The 20481-nt window shown below is 43.3% G+C and overlaps 2 protein-coding genes across 2 annotated transcripts in view; one reads left to right on the top strand and one right to left on the bottom strand.

Annotated features, from left to right (window-relative positions):
• The window catches only part of psmd1 (proteasome 26S subunit, non-ATPase 1), a 64170-nt gene that overhangs the window by 10333 nt on the left and 33356 nt on the right, over positions 1–20481 (top strand). The window contains exons 13-16 of the mRNA XM_072660823.1: positions 1660–1771; positions 1973–2169; positions 3218–3313; positions 4317–4381. Coding sequence (XP_072516924.1) covers positions 1660–1771; positions 1973–2169; positions 3218–3313; positions 4317–4381 — 470 coding nt within the window. The remainder of the gene's footprint in view (positions 1–1659; positions 1772–1972; positions 2170–3217; positions 3314–4316; positions 4382–20481) is intronic.
• Positions 8167–18199, bottom strand: htr2b (5-hydroxytryptamine (serotonin) receptor 2B, G protein-coupled). Its single transcript, XM_072660409.1, is given in 4 exon segments — positions 8167–9086; positions 11306–11506; positions 17855–18175; positions 18178–18199. Coding segments are annotated over 4 exon segments (1464 nt in total).

Below are 20481 nucleotides of genomic sequence, written 5' to 3'. Positions count from 1 at the left end.
TTCAGCAGGGGTACCTTTCGGGCACTGCAGGATGTGAATCCATTGTTGCGCAAAGTGTTGCCAATTGTTTCCTTGCAAACTGTGGTCCCAGCTGCCTTCAGGTCATTTGCTAACTCCTGCCGAGTGGTTGCAGGACGATTTCTGACTGTTCTCAGCATCATTGCCACCCCACGAGGCGAAATCTTCTTTGGAGCACCGGGCCGAGGTCTGTTGATTGTCATGTTATACTCTTTAAACTTTCTGATAATTGCACCAATAGTTGTTACTTTCACATCCAACACCTTACTAATCTTTTTGTAGCCCATTCCAGCTTTGTGAAGGTCAACAATTCTGACTCTGAGGTCCTGTGACAGCTCTTTGGTTTTACCCATGTTGGAGACTTGAAATCTGTGTGATCTGTCTGATTCTGTGGACAGGTGTTTTTCACACAAGTGATTAGTGAGAACAGGTGGCTTCAGGTCAGGTAACAAGTTGATTGGGAGTGTCTAACTGGTCTGTAAAAGCCAGAACTGCTAATGAATACTAAGGGATCAAATACTTATTTCACTCCATGAAATACAAATCAATTAATATATATTCCTTAGATTTATTTTCTGGATTTTCTTTTTAATATTCTGTCTCTCCATGTAAGAATACATCTACCATTAAAAGTATAGAATGATCATGTCTTTATTAGTGGGCCAACGAAGAAAATCAGCAAGGGATCAAATACTTCTTGGACTCACTGTATATATATATATATATGTATGTTTATTTATTTATATATATATATATATGAATATGAGAGAGAGATTGATTTTATTTATTTAGAATACACAAATAAAGTAAGTCAATAAAGTATACAGCTTTGTGTGAACAGCTGCACCATGATTAACTGCATAAAAAAGGAAAATGTGAAAAGGATATATATATCCATTAATTGAGTAATCAGATAAAACACGGTTGCCTTATTAAAGAGTTATATATATATTACACACACACACACACATCATATATGCATCTATATAAACTCTTTAATAAGGCAACCGTGTTTTATCTGATTACTCCATTAATGGATGGAAGGATTGGTAAAATACTTGCTTGATTACTAAAATGATCCAATGCTACAGCCCTAATCCAGAGATTATACTGTTATACTTAGTGCAGTGATTTTTATTCAAAATGTGCTGCCCTTCATTCACTTAAACAGGACTGCTTGCACTCTTTGTAGTGAAGTGAGCTGGTCTCTGTTTTTTAAGCTGATTATCTCCATAATAGACACACAAAAGCATATTGTGTATCACGATACCCATATTTTGCCCATCTTTACGATTCTGATAGATCTACAGGCTTTAAGTCAGACGTCGGCTGAAGGTAGAAGCCTCTTCTTTGTACAAATTGTCTTCAAGTCAGGCTGATATTTCTTGAGAAAGGATGTCTTGCTTATAAGTGGGGACTGTTATACCCCCTCCCTCCTGTTCTGCAGCACAAACACTATATGTGTGAATGGCTGATCTGTGTGGGCTCTAGCAGTCACGGCCGGCTTTGTTGAAGCCGGCCTAAGCTCATGGGGTTAAAAACTGCGAGCCATATATTAATCCTCTGAGTCGGGCGTAAACGGAGCCATTATTGATGTTGAAGTAAACAGAAGTTTAAAGTCTTTTGCTTTCTGTCGTGCAGATCGTCCGTCATGGTGGTGCTCTTGGTCTCGGGCTGGCTGCGCTTGGGACTGCCCGACAGGATGTGTACGATCTCCTCAAATCAAACCTCTACCAAGATGATGCAGTTACAGGCAAGTGACTTCAGCCACATCACCCACTACAGATATTATGAATACATTATTATCATTATCATCATCATGTTTTGTTTATTTCCCACTAGTCGCTCATTGAAACAAGGTTTGGATTTGAAGGTGTTACTGTTAATGTTGCAGAATGGCAGCAATAACTCCTTGTTAACTCGACCACATTGTTTTGCATGTGTATGTTTATAGGAGAGGCTGCAGGCCTGGCTCTTGGTCTGGTCATGCTGGGCTCCAAGTCCGCTCAGGCCATTGAGGACATGGTGGGTTATGCCCAAGAGACCCAGCATGAAAAAATCCTGCGTGGGCTGGCAGTGGGAATCGCGATGGTCATGTATGGCAGGATGGAGGAGGCGGACGCTCTCATAGAGAGCCTATGCCGCGACAAGGTGGGCATGTGACACTTTAAAGCCTCATCCTCCCAACCCTCTGGACTCGTTACAATACCAGCACTGTGCATCAGTCATGTTTAGTATTTCATACTTGTGTGTGTTTCACCTGCTGCCTTCAAACTGTAGCGTAAGGATGCAGGTGTTCACGTCTGCCTGTGCATGGGGCTCAACGTCCTCCGCATGAATGGCCAGCGGTTCTTTCAAAGAGGTCACGGCTATGCATAAGGGTCAGGTTTCTGAGGGGTGTGCTGACTACTGAAAAACAACTTTTTATATAAAAAAAAAAACCAAGCCAACACCTTTCCTCATGGGCTTACGCCAGCATCGCTATAGTCACCAGGCTGCGAGTTTTGACCAAAGCCTGAACCTCAACAACTCCAAAAAGTTCCCTTTATATTTTCATTTTTAATATTTTTTGAGTTGCCTGATACTTTTTTTTTTCTCTTCTAAAACTGATACCAATGTTCAGTATCAATTTGTACCAGGTGTAGTTTATGTACTTCTATGCATTTCATGAAGGAGCGCACCCTCACCATAATGTACTGGGATGCTACCCATAACTCAGAACCTGTCTAAAATAAGCGTTCGCAGCTACAAAGGTGGGACTTTTCGGCATAAAATGGCTTGTGTTTGACAAATCCCTTCATTTACTGAAATACTATAAGAAGTATGTGTGAAACATTTGTAGATAGAAATAGTTTTCTCACTTAAAAAGCCCTATACTATATAGTTTTTTTTGGGCTGCTTTAAATTCATTACAGCTGAAGCACTTGGATTGTTATTGGATATTTGGCAGCAATTTCAAGGAAAGCACACATCAAGAACTTTTTGTTTTGTTTTTGTCACCATTTTTACGAAGACCTCTGCTGATTAATTTGTTGATAATATGAATGTTAATAATTAAAGTGTAAAAGGCAGTTTCACTGCTGAGAGTTCATCAGGCATCACTTCTCCCTCCATGGCATTGATTATGTCGCCTGGTGATGTATCCTGTGCTTGGCACTGTCTGCGCACTGAAGCTCTGTTTTGTTTCACTGCTCTTCAGGATCCTATTCTCCGCCGCTCAGGAATGTACACAGTGGGGATGGCATACTGCGGCTCCGGGAACAACAAGGCCATCCGACGCCTGCTGCATGTGGCCGTACGTCTTCCCCTTTCATTCTCATGCTAGCCAGACGCATACAGTTATGTGTTAGTGTTAACGGAGTCCCCCTTAACAAGAGGGAAGCGTCGTGGCTTTTGACCCATTAGTTTAGTTTAGTTTTGTTTTTTAATCATTTAAAGATGAACTTTGTAGGTTCTGAACAAATCCTGTAGTGAATGATCTTCGCTGCTTTGAAAATGGAAATAAGTTATTTTATTTTATATATATATATATATATATATATATATTTTTTTTTTTTTTTTTTTTTTTTTTTTTTATTATAGTTTTATGTTCAATAATAAATTACATTTAATTATCACAAACCAAATATAGATACTAATTCTATTTTTAGATGTTTTACTAATATTTAAAATATTTTACCAATGAATAGGGATGTATAAATCATCATGTAAACATTCTGCTCTTCTGGAATGTAAGAAGTGCATTACCTCACCTCAGCTTGTCAGATATCCCACAAATGTAAACATCTGTCTGATGCAGATGAACTTGTTTGAAAGCAGTTATCTGACAATACTGAGATGATTCTGTGATGCATTTTTCCCTGCAGGTGGCAGCCTCTTCATTCTCAGATGTTAGTAGAGAGCTCCGGCTTGGCTAATACTAGAACTGAATTATATTGCGACAGATTGCAATCAGACCTTACAGCCTAATAAACCTGTGATTAATCACCATCTTTATATAAAGAAAGTATTAATTAATCAAAGCACAAAAAAAATAAGTGGAGCTGTTGTCACGATTCTCACAGCACCATATAAACACGATTGATTAAATAGCCCTACCTGATACCCCAGGTACTCCTCTATTTACTGCAGTTCATTCTAATCTAACGAGAAATGTAATGACTGATTCGATTATAATTGGGAAAATATTATTTGCCAAATATGTGTTAAAAAATTTGCTATGTTAGCAACTCCAGAAACCGTTTGTCAGATTTTCATGATAAAACTTTGAATTGACTTTGCTTTCCGTCTTCTAACAGGTGAGTGACGTGAACGATGACGTGCGCAGAGCCGCGGTCGAGTCCATTGGGTTCATCATGTTCAGGTACTGTCTGACCTGTTTTCTCAAATAGCCCCCCCCCCCCCCCCCCCCCACAAAACACCCCTTAACACCCCCTCTCTTGAACGAGTCTCCCATGAACTGTCTTTCATGGAAACCACACTAGTCTGCTACCACACTAAGTCCAAACATCTGGATGCCGCCCGTTCATTGTGAAGTGGCTGGCGAGAGGCGGTGCTTTGGACTTGGCTTGTTCCCATATTCAGTAACGCCCTTTACTGCGATACTACTACAGACCTCTTGAAGTTCCCTCCCTGCTTTGTACGTTAGAGCAGCTCTGCTTTCTCACTCTCCCACTCTGCTGTGATGCCAGGCTTTTTGTAATGTTCGTCAGGCTGTTTTAGTCTGAGCATTTTCAGAGCTGCTGTTGTTCCTTCCTCGATTCCCTATCTAGAACAACTAGGGTTGGAAAAAATGAAAAAATGAAGATCTGATGCTCATTAAAACAGAAAATCAAGGTTTTAGAAATGAATGAAGATATGTTGTTGTTTAAACAGCTATTAGGGACAGAAATCCCCTAAAATGTAAAACCGACAACACATTACTGCAACTGCAGGTTCTCCTGATAGCATTCATAAATTCTGTAAACAGATCTGAATCTTGACCTTTGTTTCTCATCATTTGCAAGACATTTCCATTAATGGCGTTAGGCCGATGCTCAGGTAGGAGGTAGGAGAGTTTAATGTTAGGAGTCTTGCCCAAGGACCCTTATTGGTCTAGTGTGGTCTGCTTGCCTGGCTGGGGAATCAAACTCCAGTCTGCCACAGGAAAGATGGTGGTCTTCCTCACACTACACCAACCACAAAGCCTGCAGATATGTTGAACCTGCAGATATGTGCATCCCTACATCCCAGTCTTATATGACGAGTCTGCTAAAAAAAAAAGGGGGATGAAGTTCCTGCAGCTGAAGTTCTGAAGTCCGCTTACAGCCCCGAATGTCGTGCGGCTTTTAAACCGTTCCACAATATCGGTTGGCGACCTTTCCCGTAATCCGCTTCTGTTTTCTAATTCCTTCCACTGTTATGGTTGGTGACAGAGATGGCCTTTGAAAGCGCAGCATAGTACGTGAGATGTTGTGACCCGCAGGGGCCGAAATAGCTGCGAACGCTTGTTTTAGACAGGTTCTGATTGAGTTTGGCTCCTTTTTGGACAAGGCCTGCCTGTCAGCTTTGTCCCAGAATCTTTCCCCCAGCAAAGCCTGATTAATCTGCCTGCACATGTATACACAAAGGCTAGATTCCATCCATTCTTCTGGAATATTTTCCAAATGTGTTTGGAGTATCTTTTCAAATGGATGTTGCTTGCGGTCGACTTTCCCTCACCCTCCCGCACGTTAATACGGCCAAAAGAAACAATGAGATTGATCCCTTCCGCCCATGCTTTTAATGGAGATGGCTTTTCCGTGCTTTATTGTTGGTGGGTCTGTGCCCACCCTCGTTTGCTTCGCCATCCTTAACCAGCATGTCAGTGTTTTTGAGACACCCTCTCTCCCCTTTACAAGTCTGACTGTTGGTGGAAACTTCAGCGATCTTTCCTGAAGGGTGAGGGTAAACGAATTGAGAGCCTTGCTGGCTTTTCTCAGCACGTCCAATCCAATTGATTCCAATGTCTGTCCCAAAGCTTGGGATATTTCTGCTGTGGCTATGGGGTTGCTACGTGATGGTTTACTATTGCAGTGTTTTGATTGCAGCACTAATAAAAAGTATGAGCAGGTTGGAAGTGTAAGCATTCAGTGCTAGACAACATATCTGTACTGCAATACCGTGATATTCAGTTACCATGATCTTGCTTTTCAGTTTTAAGTACATATTTTTAGGGTTTTCTTGATGAAGAACGAGTAAGGGATGCACCGATACGGGAGTTCTGGCCCCATACCGATAATAGTTTTTAGGTACATTTCTGCCAAGGGTAGATTCAGTTCAATGTATACAGATATTTCAGTGCTGTAGCCCAACGTCCCCCAAACACAATCCCTTAAAAAACATCTCGCATACGTCTACATGCAGCTGAGTTACAGGCCAACTGGCCATCCTTTGAAGCTTTTTGGAACCTAAATCTGAGATTTCGTTCTAATTAAGTGAATCTGGCTCCTCAGGGGCCCCCAGTGTAAATCTACAAAGTATGAATATCTTCAGCAGGCCAGTGTTGCTCTCCTGTCAATGTAGAATGGGCGGTCCTAAAAGTGGGTGGGGTTTGCATCAGCGTACCCCCTGACCAATCACAAGGCTAGCATGACTCCATCCTCTCTTCGAATCTGAGCAGCATGGAAAGCTAAAGCTGAACCTGGCAAGCTAAAGCGCAAGCCGCCACTAGGGTAGTGGTCTCCCAGCATGGCCCGCCATCCCGAACGCCCAGTATCCGCTGCCTCACCGCAGCTCGAGCTTGTATCCATATATGGGCGGGTAGCTCGGTTCCAGATATCAGAACCTCACTAAACCCTAAAGATTTGTGAATCACAACCGCAAAAAACACAACTTCTCCATCAAGGCTGAGATGACTGACATGGTAATGTGAACAAAATATGTTGGCCGGTGATAAAGGGCTGTCAAACCATCCATATTCATTAGAATATTAAAACCACGCCCAGAAAGGCCTGAGGAGTGCATTTAGGGAATATTTTATCCCAGTTCTGCTGTGTTCTCTGTTTAAACCTCTTAAACTGTCGAACGTTTCCCTAAAACCCATGTTTAGTATCGTACAAAAAAAATAATTCAATATATCCACATCTGCTCCCAGTGGTTGTAAGACTCCTACCCTCCCCAGTGAGTGAATTTACCCCTCAGGTATCCACAAAGTGTTCTGGGCCAAGCAGAGGAACTGGGCGAACTATTTAAAGCCCTAAAAAGGCCAAACGATATCCGTATGATCAATCGGCTGTAGGCTAAAGCCCGTGTAAATCCTTCCTGTGTTTAGAGAGCTTCCAGAGCTGTAACAATTCACCCATGTCTCGTCCTTTTAGCCCTGTAGCTTCCCTGTGCTTTGGATGTTATATAGATATACAGCACAGCAGTATTCCACCGTCGGGCCTCTATTTAAGGAACACAGTTAGGGCCTCAGTCTGCAGTTGCAGAAAGATTAGTATGGTTGTAACAATATCCAGATCACTTGTCATACACTGATTCATCTGATTCAACCAGTCTAGAATAGGGTTAAGGTACAGTTGTGTACATTTATGTGGAATCGGTTGCATGAATGCTTAGTATGTATCTGAAACTTTTTTTATTTTATTTTTTTATTTGACAAGAAAAGTTGGTGTGAACTTCTCATTTCAGTCGATATCTCCAAATAGCTTTGCATATTTCTAACATTTGAGAAGGCAAGTTACGACACCGCGCAAATACTCTCTTAAATACAGTCAACAAAGTTCCCTTTGAATCCTCAGTACAGTCCAGCGAAATCTTTCTCTGGAGAAATTAGTGAAGGTATAGTTGTAGGTTTTTGTAGTGCGTTCATCATGCATAAGAAGGCCTCAGTTGTAGGCTACTTATAGCGGACCCTGTTGACCAGCAGTGTCGTGAATAACATGCATACACTGTTCAGTTGGTCGTTCTTGAGTCTTTTAACAAATGTACAGTTCTGCAATTCATCCATTCCAGATTGATTTGCATTGGTCGTTTTAATTCCCGAGGCTTTTAGGCTGATGTAAAAATCCACTACGGGGCAATAAATATGCCAATCCCCATGATCCTCAGATTACCTTCAGTGCTCTGGTGACCTTATAAGGTGGCATCGCTTTCTCTCCGCTCTCGCCGAAGAAAGGGTCCGGCACGCTATACGAAGCTGACGCTCTCATCAGGTTTGCAATCTTCGTTCTCCGTGAGGAGTAGGGTGTCCAGCATGACGCTAGCGGAAGGCTGCAGGTGTGTCGGCCGGCGCCGCAGCGGGCTCTGGTAAGTTACGGGGCCGATGCCGTTCTTCATCCCGTTCTTCATGAACATTTTGGAGTTCTCCGCCATAGAAGAGTGGAAGGAGATCCTGGTCAAGTTCCTGCACTGTATTCTGGCCGCTTTCTTGCTGCCAAAGTTGCACATAATGTAGCGCGTAAAAGCCTCCCGGAAAGTCTTGTTGAAAAGAGTGTAGACCAAAGGGTTGACGCCTGACGAGACGTAGCCCACCCACACGAAGATGTCCAAAAGCCTCTCCACTAACCCGATGTCGCAGCTCTTGCAGAGCACCGAGGTGACGTTAGTAATGAAGAACGGACACCACATGACCACAAACAACATGAATACGATCCCCAGGACCTTCGATGCCCGCTGCTCGTTGCTCAGGTTTTGCATGGACTTTTTCCCGATGGTGGACAGTCTCCGAATAGGAACCTCGTCGCCCGTGACGGGGTTGACAGGGTTGGGCATTTGGTCCCTTTTAATTCCGTCCAGCATGGCGAGTTTCTCCGGCGGCGAGGGAACTGGATGCTCTCTCTGGAAGACTGTCGACACGGTGGGTCTGTTGAAGCGCTGCGAGACCCTCGACTTTAGGAGATAGGCTTTCTTGCGCAGCACTTGGATTGTCAGTAGGTAGATGATCATCATAATCATGAGCGGGATAAAGAAGGCAGCTAGAGAGCCGAAGACCTTAAATTCTCCAAAGCTCTCCAGTGTCAACAGGCAGGTGTGGTTTCCGTTGAACGTTACGTTGTTTGGATGGTCCGAGCCTTTCAGCCCTTGGATGGGGATGGGGATGGCGATACCTGTTACAGGAGGGAAAGACATTGGGTCAGTGTCGTTACGAAACAATTAAAGACGCTTGCAACAATGACGAATGTGGCGCCATAGCCTGCTTGGTTCCTGCAAGTGAATTGGCAAGTTCTGCGCTGTATAGCTCTGTAAAATGAAACACTTACAGCCAGTAAACGAACCATTTGTCGCTGAAAAGGCAGTCGTGACAGCGGCCATAGATCTTGAGCTAGCGGACTCTTCCACTAACCTTGGCTTGAGGAGCTTCCATAACTTTAGCTACTGTTGTCTGGTTTTGCTCAGTAATACTGCTTTGTCAAAAGGGAGAATATGTGATTTCATACCTGCCGAGTAAGCAGGGACACTGTGTTCAGGGTCAAAATTCAAGTGACTGCATACAGGGCCTGCCTTTCATGGCTCTAAAATGCAGCACAGGTTCCACTGATCTCTGTAGGCTTCCAAACAGCCTGGTGGGAATGATCACCTGAAGCTTCTCTTAATGACCAGAACAATTTGTGCGCAACTGACAATAGGGACCTCTCTCATGAAGCAGGAATTCTAGCGAAGCCATCCTAATGTTAAAGCATTGCTGGATCTATTCCTGGACCACCACGACAACTTTTGGGACTTCTAGGGGCGCCTAAAACCTTCATAGTGAAGTGCCATGGCTTGCTCTGCCTTATAAACATAGTCTCATGTTTTGCGCCTTTGGGGGGAAACCCGGCCCTGCTCCAGGCCAGCCAAGTTCAAGCCAGCAGATCATGAGGAGCTACTGGTTTAATCAGGGCTGGTCTTCTGTCCAGTCAGGGAGGACTCTCTCCTTGTCTTTTTGACGTTTGTGGCGTCAGTCATAGTATGCGGATAATGAGAACATCCATGGAAAGCATTCTTGGGTTTGTGAAAGGTGCTGCGTAATTTTAACTGGTCTTAGACCTTAGCCCTTGGTTAACAGAGGAAAGCCTTTAAATGAGATGCAGCTGCATCTCTGGTTGAGTCAGTTGGGTCCTGTGAAGCTAAAACTTAAGGCCCTTTCAGACATGCATGATAACCCAGAACTTTTCCAGACATTACCCTGAGGAGCTGCATGTAGAAACGCCAATGCCCAGTACAAATGAGTTGGACAGCAGTTCAGCAGTTTCACAAACCAGCCAACGCTCCACCAAAACCACTAAAAAGCCAAGAAGGACAGGTAACTCCCACACTGACGGTGTACCCAAGCAGTTGATTATCTCCTATTTTGAAACCGCAACAATCAGCGCTTCCTCACTTTTGGCTCAGAAAAAGCAGAGACGGTACAAATCCCCCATTAATAGGTCTCACACACCCAGAGCTGCAGTGCTATTGGTCGGGGGGGTCAAATTTATTGAAGGTGAACAGGAAGTTCACAGGAGACCTCTATATATGAATCTAATTGAAATGCGTGGGATTTTGTATGCGAAAATTCAGACAAAGCCCAGTGTGACTGGGTAGTGTTTTTGGTGGGGGGCTGCCTGCCTGTCCGCCTGCCCTCTACTACTGATGTCCGAAAGAGCCCATGTGTGAATAGAGCAGGTCATTTTCCAGTGATTCCACAGTGCTACCAGCCCTTGCCTAAACCACACGGGACCTCTCCGGCTGTACTCTAGACATGTGGTGATATCCGGCTCCGATTTTTCCGGACTTCGTGTGTGTGAAAGCGGCTTTAGTCAGAATCTCTGTTCCAGTTGAACTTGCTTCGGTGTGGTAGGCCTCAGACGATTAAGCTGGTCGCTTTTGTTTTTATAAGCTTGCCAGTCCACGACCGTGGCGATCTGGGAAGGAGGCGTACATTGTATGTTTTATGGAAAGGGGGGGTGGAAGGCAATCAAGATAGGATGCACTAAGCATGCCTGCCCTTGGACTGTGGTTTATTGGAGACGGAGATAGCAGTGTGACTTCTTTCCTTGGCTGGTGTAGTATTCCTAGTGGCATCAAAATAAACAACTGCTCCTGCATTGCTCCTTGCTGTCAGTTACTTGACTGGGGCACAGACGGTCGTCTTCCCGAGAGAGAGATTTCAAACAGATAAAGGCAAGAAAGCTGACCAGCATTTCCTCAGAATAAACATTTCCTTGGGTTCATCAAGCGAGAGAGAATGGAGGAAACAGCAAGGTAATTGAGGATGTACACTTAGACCCCAGCAGCGACAGGGTTTGCTTATGGTGTCGCTCGCCAGTTGTGGTTGTAGCTGATTAAGAGACGTTTAGGAGCTTACCTATAGAGATCAACCAGACCAGTGCAATTTTGGCCATTGCTTTGGCTCGCGACTTGTACTGGCTGTGCTGGATGGGTTTCTTGATGGCGATGTAACGGTCAAGGGAGATTGCACACAAGTGCATAATGGAGGCTGTGGAGAACAAGACGTCCAGGAAGAGCCAGATAGGGCACAGGAACTCGGGCAGGGGCCACCCTGAATCTGCAATCGAGAGATAACCAATCAGTCACTCCAGTAAAATGAATATTTCAGCACAGAAAACGGGCTTGACTGACCGTGAATGGCTTGGATTTATACAATGGAAGTCAGAAAATGTGCATTGGCTGTTCCTATCCTGAACTGATCAGCTGTGCTGGCTGCTGTTGAGGAGCAGCACAAAGACAGACTTTCCAAAAAGACAATTTGAGACCCTGCATTGCTTATCCAGTGATGGTACGTTGAGGAGCAGTCTTCTGTCCTGCTCCACCCCTAATCCAGGCAATGAAGGCCTTCAGAAGGTCCAGAATATTAGAGCCAGATATGCTAGATCTGAAACCTCCAGGTTGGAAGATCCCTAAGACAGGGATTGGGCACTCTTGATTTAGATCTTAGGCCAAGACTTATCTAATCTTGGTCTTGGTAACCTCCACCCTGCTGGGCTTAACGCCAGCTCTAATTCATGCTGATGCAGGTAATGAAAGCCTTCAGAAGTATTAGAACCAGGTATGCTGGTTCTGAACTCTCCAGGGTGGAAGCGTCTCTGCAAGACTGCGAGTAAGACTTGCTTAGTCTTGCTTAAACCTCCAAAGAATTTTACTCCAACTATAATCAACACTGGTCCAAGAAATGAAGGCCTTCTGGCGGTTCTGAATATTACAGCCAGGAATATTCACTGCCACTGTGAACAATCTAGAATGGAGCATTTAACACTAAGCCACTTTCACTGACTTTGTTTGCATCTCAAATATTTAATTATGCAAACAATTTATTGGGGGGAAAGCAGTTTAACAGAGATGGAGATGCAGTGGGCTTCTCCAGGGTGTTTTTCATGCTATTATCACCTCATCCATTCCAGTAGTGTCTTTTAAAATCTGCCCTGTGGACGCTGAGGTGATTTTGTAAAGATGAATGAAGTCTGCCTTTACACAGGTTCGTTTGGAGGCTGAATGATCACAGACAGCAAGCAGGTATTCTACTGTAGTCTGTGTCCTTTAAATGGCTTCGCGATCACCACAAGTTGTATAGGTCGGACCCGAATTCGAGTGGCTACAGCCAATCAAACTTTTTCCTTAGTCTGTTTAAATGTTTCTGGTTGGAATTAATTCGGCAGTCAATTCCTTAATTCTTAGTTAAAGGATACTTTAAAAACCCAACTATAATCAACACTGATCCATGTAATGAAGGCCTTCTGGTGGTTCTGAACTCTACAGAGTGGAAGATGCACAGGATTGATTTAAATCATTGTAGGAACTCATTATGAAAATAAGACAAAGCGTGTGAGATGGTCATCAAGGCCAGTCCATCTTTTGACATCTTTTGAGCAGGTGGTCTTAATTATTTTCTTTTTGTGGGTAAAGCCGTGATTTACTATGTCCAGTGTAGAATGCTGGTTGGACGGTTCTGTACATCTTGCAGAAGTTTAGATTTGGCGCTTGGTTTCTCTTCCTTCTTCTTTACCCTGTATCTTTTTGTACGAACTCTGTTCTTTCATAAATGGAAACTTAAATGAATTAACTTCCACTGAGTTTCCTTATTTCTGTGATTTTTATTTATTTATTTATTTCCCCCCTTTTCCTATTCAGCTTGTGTGATGCTATTTCAGACACGACTCAAATAATGGCATATAACTAACTTGGAGTTCATCCCAGTGCGTGTAATTCCATTTAAAGTTTCTGATGTTTGGACTTTGATTTGTTTTAGGTTTTGTTTTGGTGCCATTTGTCTTTCAAATGAGGTTTAAGAAAGTAAACGGTGCGGGATCTGCCTTTGTCCTCATAACTGCTTCCATATTTGTTGTCAAGTAGAATCAGAACATGAGACCAGTGTTATTTGCCATTGCTCCTTTGTCCTCATTGGGTATATTTAAGACAGCCAGAAACTGTCGGGTAGAAGGACGAGGCTGAAGTGAACGCTGTGTTTAACGCTTTGACCTCCGTGGCCATGCAGATACCATGCCACTGTGAGTGGGTTCTGTCTTATAAAGAGGTGTAAAATTATCGTTTGAATTACAGTTCAATTACAGTGGAGTAGGAGGAGTCCTAAATCTGAACGTTGTGCACTCCCATAGCTTTTCTATTATTTAGGTTTGCTGTCCAAATGGAGCGAGTAACCTTCAGCTGTAACTGCTGTGCAGTTAAAGAGCCATTCCGCCAAATCTTTGAGGGTGGGGTTTGGTGTCAAAGGGTTCATTGTAGAGAAACCTGCCCACCACCCGAGATTTCTTTAGTGATGATGGGAACCAGGCGTGACCATGACTGTAACGCAAATCAAGCCATTTTATTCACTACCCAAACCCTCTAGTGAAGCTACCACCACCATGTGTCTTGGGTGTCTTCAATCACAAGTCTGATCAAGTAAGATTTGTTGGGGGGGCTACTTTACCTAATTATGCCCCACATGTATCCCTCCCCCATGAATTATTGTCGAAGCGTATTCATAACCATTCAGGGCATTACTGTTGTGCAAGGGAGCCTTGAGATGTGGTGAACTGGTGAGACATCTGCTTCCATTCACCACCACTGTGAACAATTTGAACTATATACATTCTTCTAGAATGGAGCATTTAACACTAAGCCACTTTCACTTTCAGACTTTGTTTGCATCTTAAATATTTGATTATGCAAACAATTTTTTGGGGGGGAAAGCAGTTTAACAGAGAGAGAGTTTAACAGAGAAAATGCAGTGGGCTTCTCCAGGGTGTTTTTCATGCTATTATCACCTCATCCATTCCAGTAGTGTCAAAAGCTGTAATTTTAAAGCCTGACCGCATTACCCGGAAAGCTTTTAAAACCTGGCCTGTGAACGCTGAGGTGATTTTGACGAAGATGAAGGATGTCTGCCTTTACACAGGTTCGTTTGGAGGCTGAATGATCTCGGACAGCAAGCAGGTATTCTACTGTAGTCTGTGTCCTTTAAATGGCTTTGCAATCGAATTCGACAAACTTTTTTTTTTTAATGTGGCTTAAAGTCTTTTTAAATGTTTCTGGTTGAAATTTATTCAGCAGTCAATTCCTTAATTCTTAGTTAAAGACTACATTGAGAGTATTTCTCTTATATCGCTGGTATTCTGTGTGTTTCAGATATTTTGGCGCTTAACCTCTTCTGTTTCTCCCCCCTGATAAGATCAGGCATGCAGTTACTTGCTCTTTATAGTTTGTAATAAGAGCAGCTCTATTCTCGCTCATGGTCCTCCTGTCCTGCTCTTACTCTTAAGAGACTTAACAGGTGAGTTTCACTGCCCTGTAAGCTCTCTCGTCCTGAGAGGAATATAAAAGGATGGTTCGCTCTGCCAGACGTTTGAGGCCCAGCGGTCAAGACTGAAATTTCCCATGTAAATATTTCTCTCCATCCTTGATGAGTACATTTAGTCGTTTTAAAGGGTGTTCTTGCTCTCGTTTTTTACCCTGCTGGTGTCCTTTTACAGCAAACTCTACAGCTCTCTTGGTTTACTCTACTAACTTTACAACATTTTACCCTGACATTGAACCATTTCGTTTTCAAGGTGTTGACAGTACGTTCTGCAGTCACCTGCTTAGCAGATGTGGACGCGAACCTAGAAGCATGTGTGCTCTGTTCTGCAGCGAAGTCTATTTTTCATATAGCCGGGAAAATGGGATTATAGAAATGTTTGTTTTTTATGCAAGAAGAAGCCGTAGAGCGTTTTCATAAAGGATTTGCTAAAGAGCTGAAGATGGGCAGAAAGTTAGAGAGTCAGGTTGATGCAATTTGGCTTTAAATTTATTTTATTTTATTTTATTTATTTAGTGGCTGTTTAATCTTTTTATCAAACTAGTCAGCCAGTCGCAATTAATACCTAATCACTGATTGATGAAGCTCCAGTTAAGTTTTCCACAGTCTTTAGATGGTGTACCACACTACAGTAAGCAAAACATGAACTTGGTGTTCTGAATTGGGGCATACCATACAGCCATGCAAAATATTGCTGCAAATCCTAGTATTAGATGCACTCTAATTAAAAAGGGTTCTATATAGGAGAAGTATTAACAATACTGAAACCCTTTTCGGTGCTTTAACTTTTCTAGGGATGAGCCGTTTAACTGAGCGCAGAACTTGAGTTGAGAGATTCCTATACAGAGCCATTGCCTCTACTCAGGAACCCTTGTATCTCCATTTTTTAATGAATACTAATAAGCAAGAACATTGACTAATAAGCCATTTGGGCTGCTAGAAGCTCACACTTATAATAGTGGCATAAAAAGCCTCATCGTTTATCTTTTATTTATGTGTCCTTTTATTGCCAGCAGAAATTACATGGTTGTAAACAGTCCTGCCGACAATGCCTCCAGTTTCTATCCACAGATTAGCCCAATACCGATCACCCCACTGCCAGACAGATCTGCGCACAGCTCAACACCTCTGAAGTGTCCCCGTGGTCATGATGATGAACGATCAGTCGTTGCACTCAAAATCCATCTCTAATCCTTCCTCCTCCGTCCTGGTGATATGATTTAATTAGCCGTGAGAGTTCCTGTGTTCTGGTAAATTTCGAGCTCCGTTTGGCTGTTCACACCAAACCCCCCTTTAACTAGAGAGTGCACTCGACCCGATCCCAGAGCGCCTGTCCTTCTCTCTCTCACTTACTCACTCGCTCACTCTGGCTTTTGTTTATATCGGTCACTGCTCAGCTGACCCATGTGGACTCCCTTTGGGACTCTTCTCAAAATTGGAAGACTAAAGCACATTGATGGGCTCAGAATTTGTTCTCAGAACTTTTTAATTGGATCAATGTCACTTGAGAATTCTGGGCTGATGTTGATATCAAATATTTATGCTCTTATCTGTAGACGGTGATTCATAGACTTGCACACATCTAAAAATATGGTCTGGAATAGATGATATTCCAATATCAGTCAATCCCTAAATGTTGGGGATTGCTATGTTTGGTTGGGTGACCCAATCCCAGACAGTGTCTGGGATTTTCCCACCCTTCACAGAAGTGTAGCAATCAAGTGTAGGTTAATCTCTGTTAAACATGGTGGAGGCAGTGCTATAGCATGGACATGTATGGGTGCCAGAGGAACCTGGTCACTGGTGTTTATTGATGAGGAGCTTGCTGATTGATGGAAGTAGCAGGATGGATTCTGAAGTGTGTAGAGCTCGACAACGTTCTGCTCGTACTTGACGTAGAGGTGGGTAATGACCCAGTGCATACTGCAAAAGCCACTCAAGCTTCTTAAGGCAAAAGTCAGTGGAATGATCTTAAACAGCAGAGTCAGGCACCTGACCTCGGCCCAACTGAGCAGCTTTTTTTCTTTTGCTTAAGACGAAACTGGAACCAGAAAGCCCCGCAAACAAGCAGTAAATGAAAGGGGCTGCAGTAAAGACCTGGCAAAGCATCTTAAGGGAGAAAACTCCGGGTCCATGGGTTCCAGACTTCAGGGATTTGCATTCGCATAATTCCAGTTATTTTTGAGCCTGTAAAAATGGACAGGCTATGTAAAACGGCTGTAACCCCTAAACAGATAATGCTGTATAATGCCTTGCATTAAAGCCGAAGGTCACACGAACCACATCAGGTTTATCTTCATTTTAAATCCAAGGCAAAAATGACTGTCTAAATACTTATGGACTGGATTTTATGAGTAGATTGGTTGTAGATTGTCTAATGTGAACTGCATGTACTCTTTCGGGTGTTTTCTCCGAGCTGATTGATATGATTTAAAGCTTCGACAGGCAGCAGAGTCTTTTACCCAGTTTAACCAGTGTGTCCACAGGCTGACCTGCCCATATGGTTCCTATACAGATAAAAGGGCTTGTTTTCCAAAGCCTGGTGTAAGAGTTAATTCCTACCATGCACAAACGAGTCGAGGCACATGTTGGGTCACTGAACCCTGTGTAATCTAATTAATTAGGAGTAATGGACTGGCTGGGGATTGGTGGCACTGGAGCTGAACACCAAGTTGGCAGAGAGCACTATGGGGGGACTATCTGTGAGCACAGCTGCATATGCCCAGTGCAGTCATTCGCTGGGATACAAGGGAATGTTTTCGATTGCGATGGTGCGCTATCTGCGATTCTGAGGAACTCTGCACACCGTGAGCACGGCATAAAAGCTGCCTGCTGTTAAACAGGTTTCAGTTTCCTATTAAGAAAAATGGAGGTGGAAGTAGTAAAGCAAGATTATTTAATGTATTTCTGGATGTTTTACTTGTTTTTTTTAAGTCATATTATTAACAAGCTCAACATGAGAAATATTAGGTATAAATAGTAATGGCTAATTAACAGCCAGAACCACGAGCAGTCCCCGAAGCATGTGCACATTTATTTAATTACAGTTTTAAGACAAGCCTAGGCATATGGTTCACATAGGGTGTATAGAGGGTCACTTACTGAAGAGCACAGTCACCAGGGCTATGGGCATCACCAGCAGACCCACCAGCAGGTCCGCCACAGCCAGAGACATGAGGAAATAGTTGGTGGCGTTTTGAAGCTTGCGCTCCAGCGACACTGCCAGGATGACCAGGATGTTCCCTCCGATGGTGGGGATGATGACTACGATGATGAGCAGCGAGGTCCAGTGAAGTTCTATGTCCGCGAGCAAACCGCTGCCGTTGTGTCCTGTGGCGGTGCAGTTGAGCTCCAGCAGGGACGCCGCGCTGCTCTGGGACATGCTGCTGTGGATGGCCGGGCTGTGGGAAGTTGTGCTTTGGCTTTTTCCTGGGGCTTCGCCAGCATTGTCACATTGGGGCGGGCGTTGAGGAGTTGGACTGGGGGGCTGATTCAGAGCAGGAGTGACTGTCCCATTTCAGCACGAATGAACAAAACGATAGGTACTCCAGACGGAACCAGTCGGAGCTGGGTGGTGTTGTCAGGTTTCCTCGGGGTAATCCGTCTGGAGCTTTAGATACGTCCAGCCGAGTGGCCAGGGCGTCCGGAGCGAGAGCTTTTCACCTCTCGGTTTGTCGTCTTCAGCATGTTCTCCACTTCTCCTGCAGCTCTACAAGATAGAGCTGCAAACACACGACTGGATTAAAACACTCGTAACTCCTCGCTCTCCTCCTTCCCTCAGCAGGCTCGATCTCTTCAGCTTGAGCTGACGCTTATCGATACAAATGAGATCAGATTTCCCCGTCCTACCATTAGTGCCATTAGTTCTAGACCACGGAGTGAAGAGGTAATTAAGCAAGGAAGTGGCTATCTGCTGTAATCACTGTTTGCTCATGAACTCGGCCATTTCATGTTTTAATGAAATTTAATTAATCAGAGCAGATGGCACTTTTTTCTTTTTTTCTTTTTTTTTCCTTCTCTCAATCAGATTATTAATTTTTAATATTCCAGTGTTTACAAAGTTAGGGTTTATGGGCTTGATTGAGTGTAATCTGTGTCTTCCGTGTGCGTAGTATGTCGAGAAACCCCGCTGTAGTTGCAAAAATGATGCAGGAGGACTAATGACTAGTGAATTTGGGAACTGCAGCGAGTCTGAATCGGAGTCTGCAGCCGGGCTTTGATGTGACTTGCTTGTTATTTATTATCAATATTAAAAAATTATTTATTATAATTATAGTTTTGCAACTGTTTAAAAGTCACATACAGTCTAGACATACAGACTAATCTCTGGTAATCACCTGGTAAATAATCTTTACATGAAGTGGAGGTTCTTTTAGATCTGTGAGGTTCTTTACACAGCGGCATCAATCAAACAACCATTTGAAGCCTCTTCATTTTGCAGTGCAATTTTATTTATTTTACATTTCAGCACTACAAGCTGTTCCTGATGTTCCATTGATGTGAAATGAAGGACAGAGTACCCCGTCTGTACACTGGAGCGTCTAACTCTGCTTCTTCATGAAGTCTTAATGTTTTTAGTTTTCTTACCTTTAACTGCCAGCAGTCTCTTCTCTCAGCACTGTCGCTTTCTCATCATCTCCTCCACTCCTTATGCTTGCGATGCCAAGAAAGCTGCTTCACACCTTTTTATAAGTGCTCGCAAAAGAAGCAGAACACAAAACGGTATTCGGCCCCTTTCCGCAGGACGACGCCCACGCTTTTTTTTTTTTTTTTTTTTTTCCTTCCCCTTTTCTTTTTTGCTCTGTTTTATGTTGCAGTATTTCCGTTTGGTTCGGACAGATTGGAAGAATCCCCAGTCCTGCTTCGCATCACCTACCGCACCGCTGGTCTCGTTTCGGCTCCCTCGCCGCGGTTCTGCACTCGTCCGCTTGCCGGCTCACTCTGTGAGAGAGAGAGAGAGAGAGAGAGAGAGAGAGAGAGAGAGAGAGACACACACATACACACACACACACACACACACTCTTACTCTTACTCTTACTCCCTCTCTCTGCGCTCCCTCTCCTCGCTGTATGGTGAGTCAGGGTGGGTGAAAACGCGCAAGTGTGTCGTTGCTGGATTGGTTCCAGCAGTCCTGGGAGGTAATTTCCTTCAGCACAGCAAACCTACTGTTTATGTTTGTCACTCTGCGCTCGCGCCTCAGCCCGGGGCAGTCACAGAAATGGATGAGTTATTAACGGGCTCGGGCTGTTTGCTTCACACGAGCTTCCCCGTGAACCCTGTGGTTGCGTGGGCTGCGTAAATAGATGCTTTGGAGAGCGTTTTTTAATTTTATTTATTTATTTATTTATTTATACTGTTTGTCCGAAGAGTGAGTCAAATTCCCCTTCTTGCTTCTTCAGGTAATTAAAACTCTAACTCAGACCGAATTGGTTAGGCAAAAAAATATTGCTATATCAAAGTATCCCGATATCATGGTTTGCAATGCAGTCTCGGTTCTTAAGCAGTGATCATTTTTCACCATCAGTGATCAAGTTTACATTAAAAAATATGCTGTTAGCAGAGTTATAATACAACACTATATATATATATATATATATATATATATATATATATATATATATATATATATATATATATATATTTATTTATTATTATTATTATTATTATATTTTTTTTTTTTTTTTTTTTTTTTTTATAGATCCTTCTGTTGTGATTGTACGCAGTTTTAC

Source organism: Salminus brasiliensis, chromosome 17 (genome assembly GCF_030463535.1).
Source record: "Salminus brasiliensis chromosome 17, fSalBra1.hap2, whole genome shotgun sequence".
Classification (NCBI taxonomy): Eukaryota; Metazoa; Chordata; class Actinopteri; order Characiformes; family Bryconidae; genus Salminus; species Salminus brasiliensis.
Note: the sequence above shows the minus strand (reverse complement) of the source record. Positions and strands in the feature narration are given on the sequence as shown.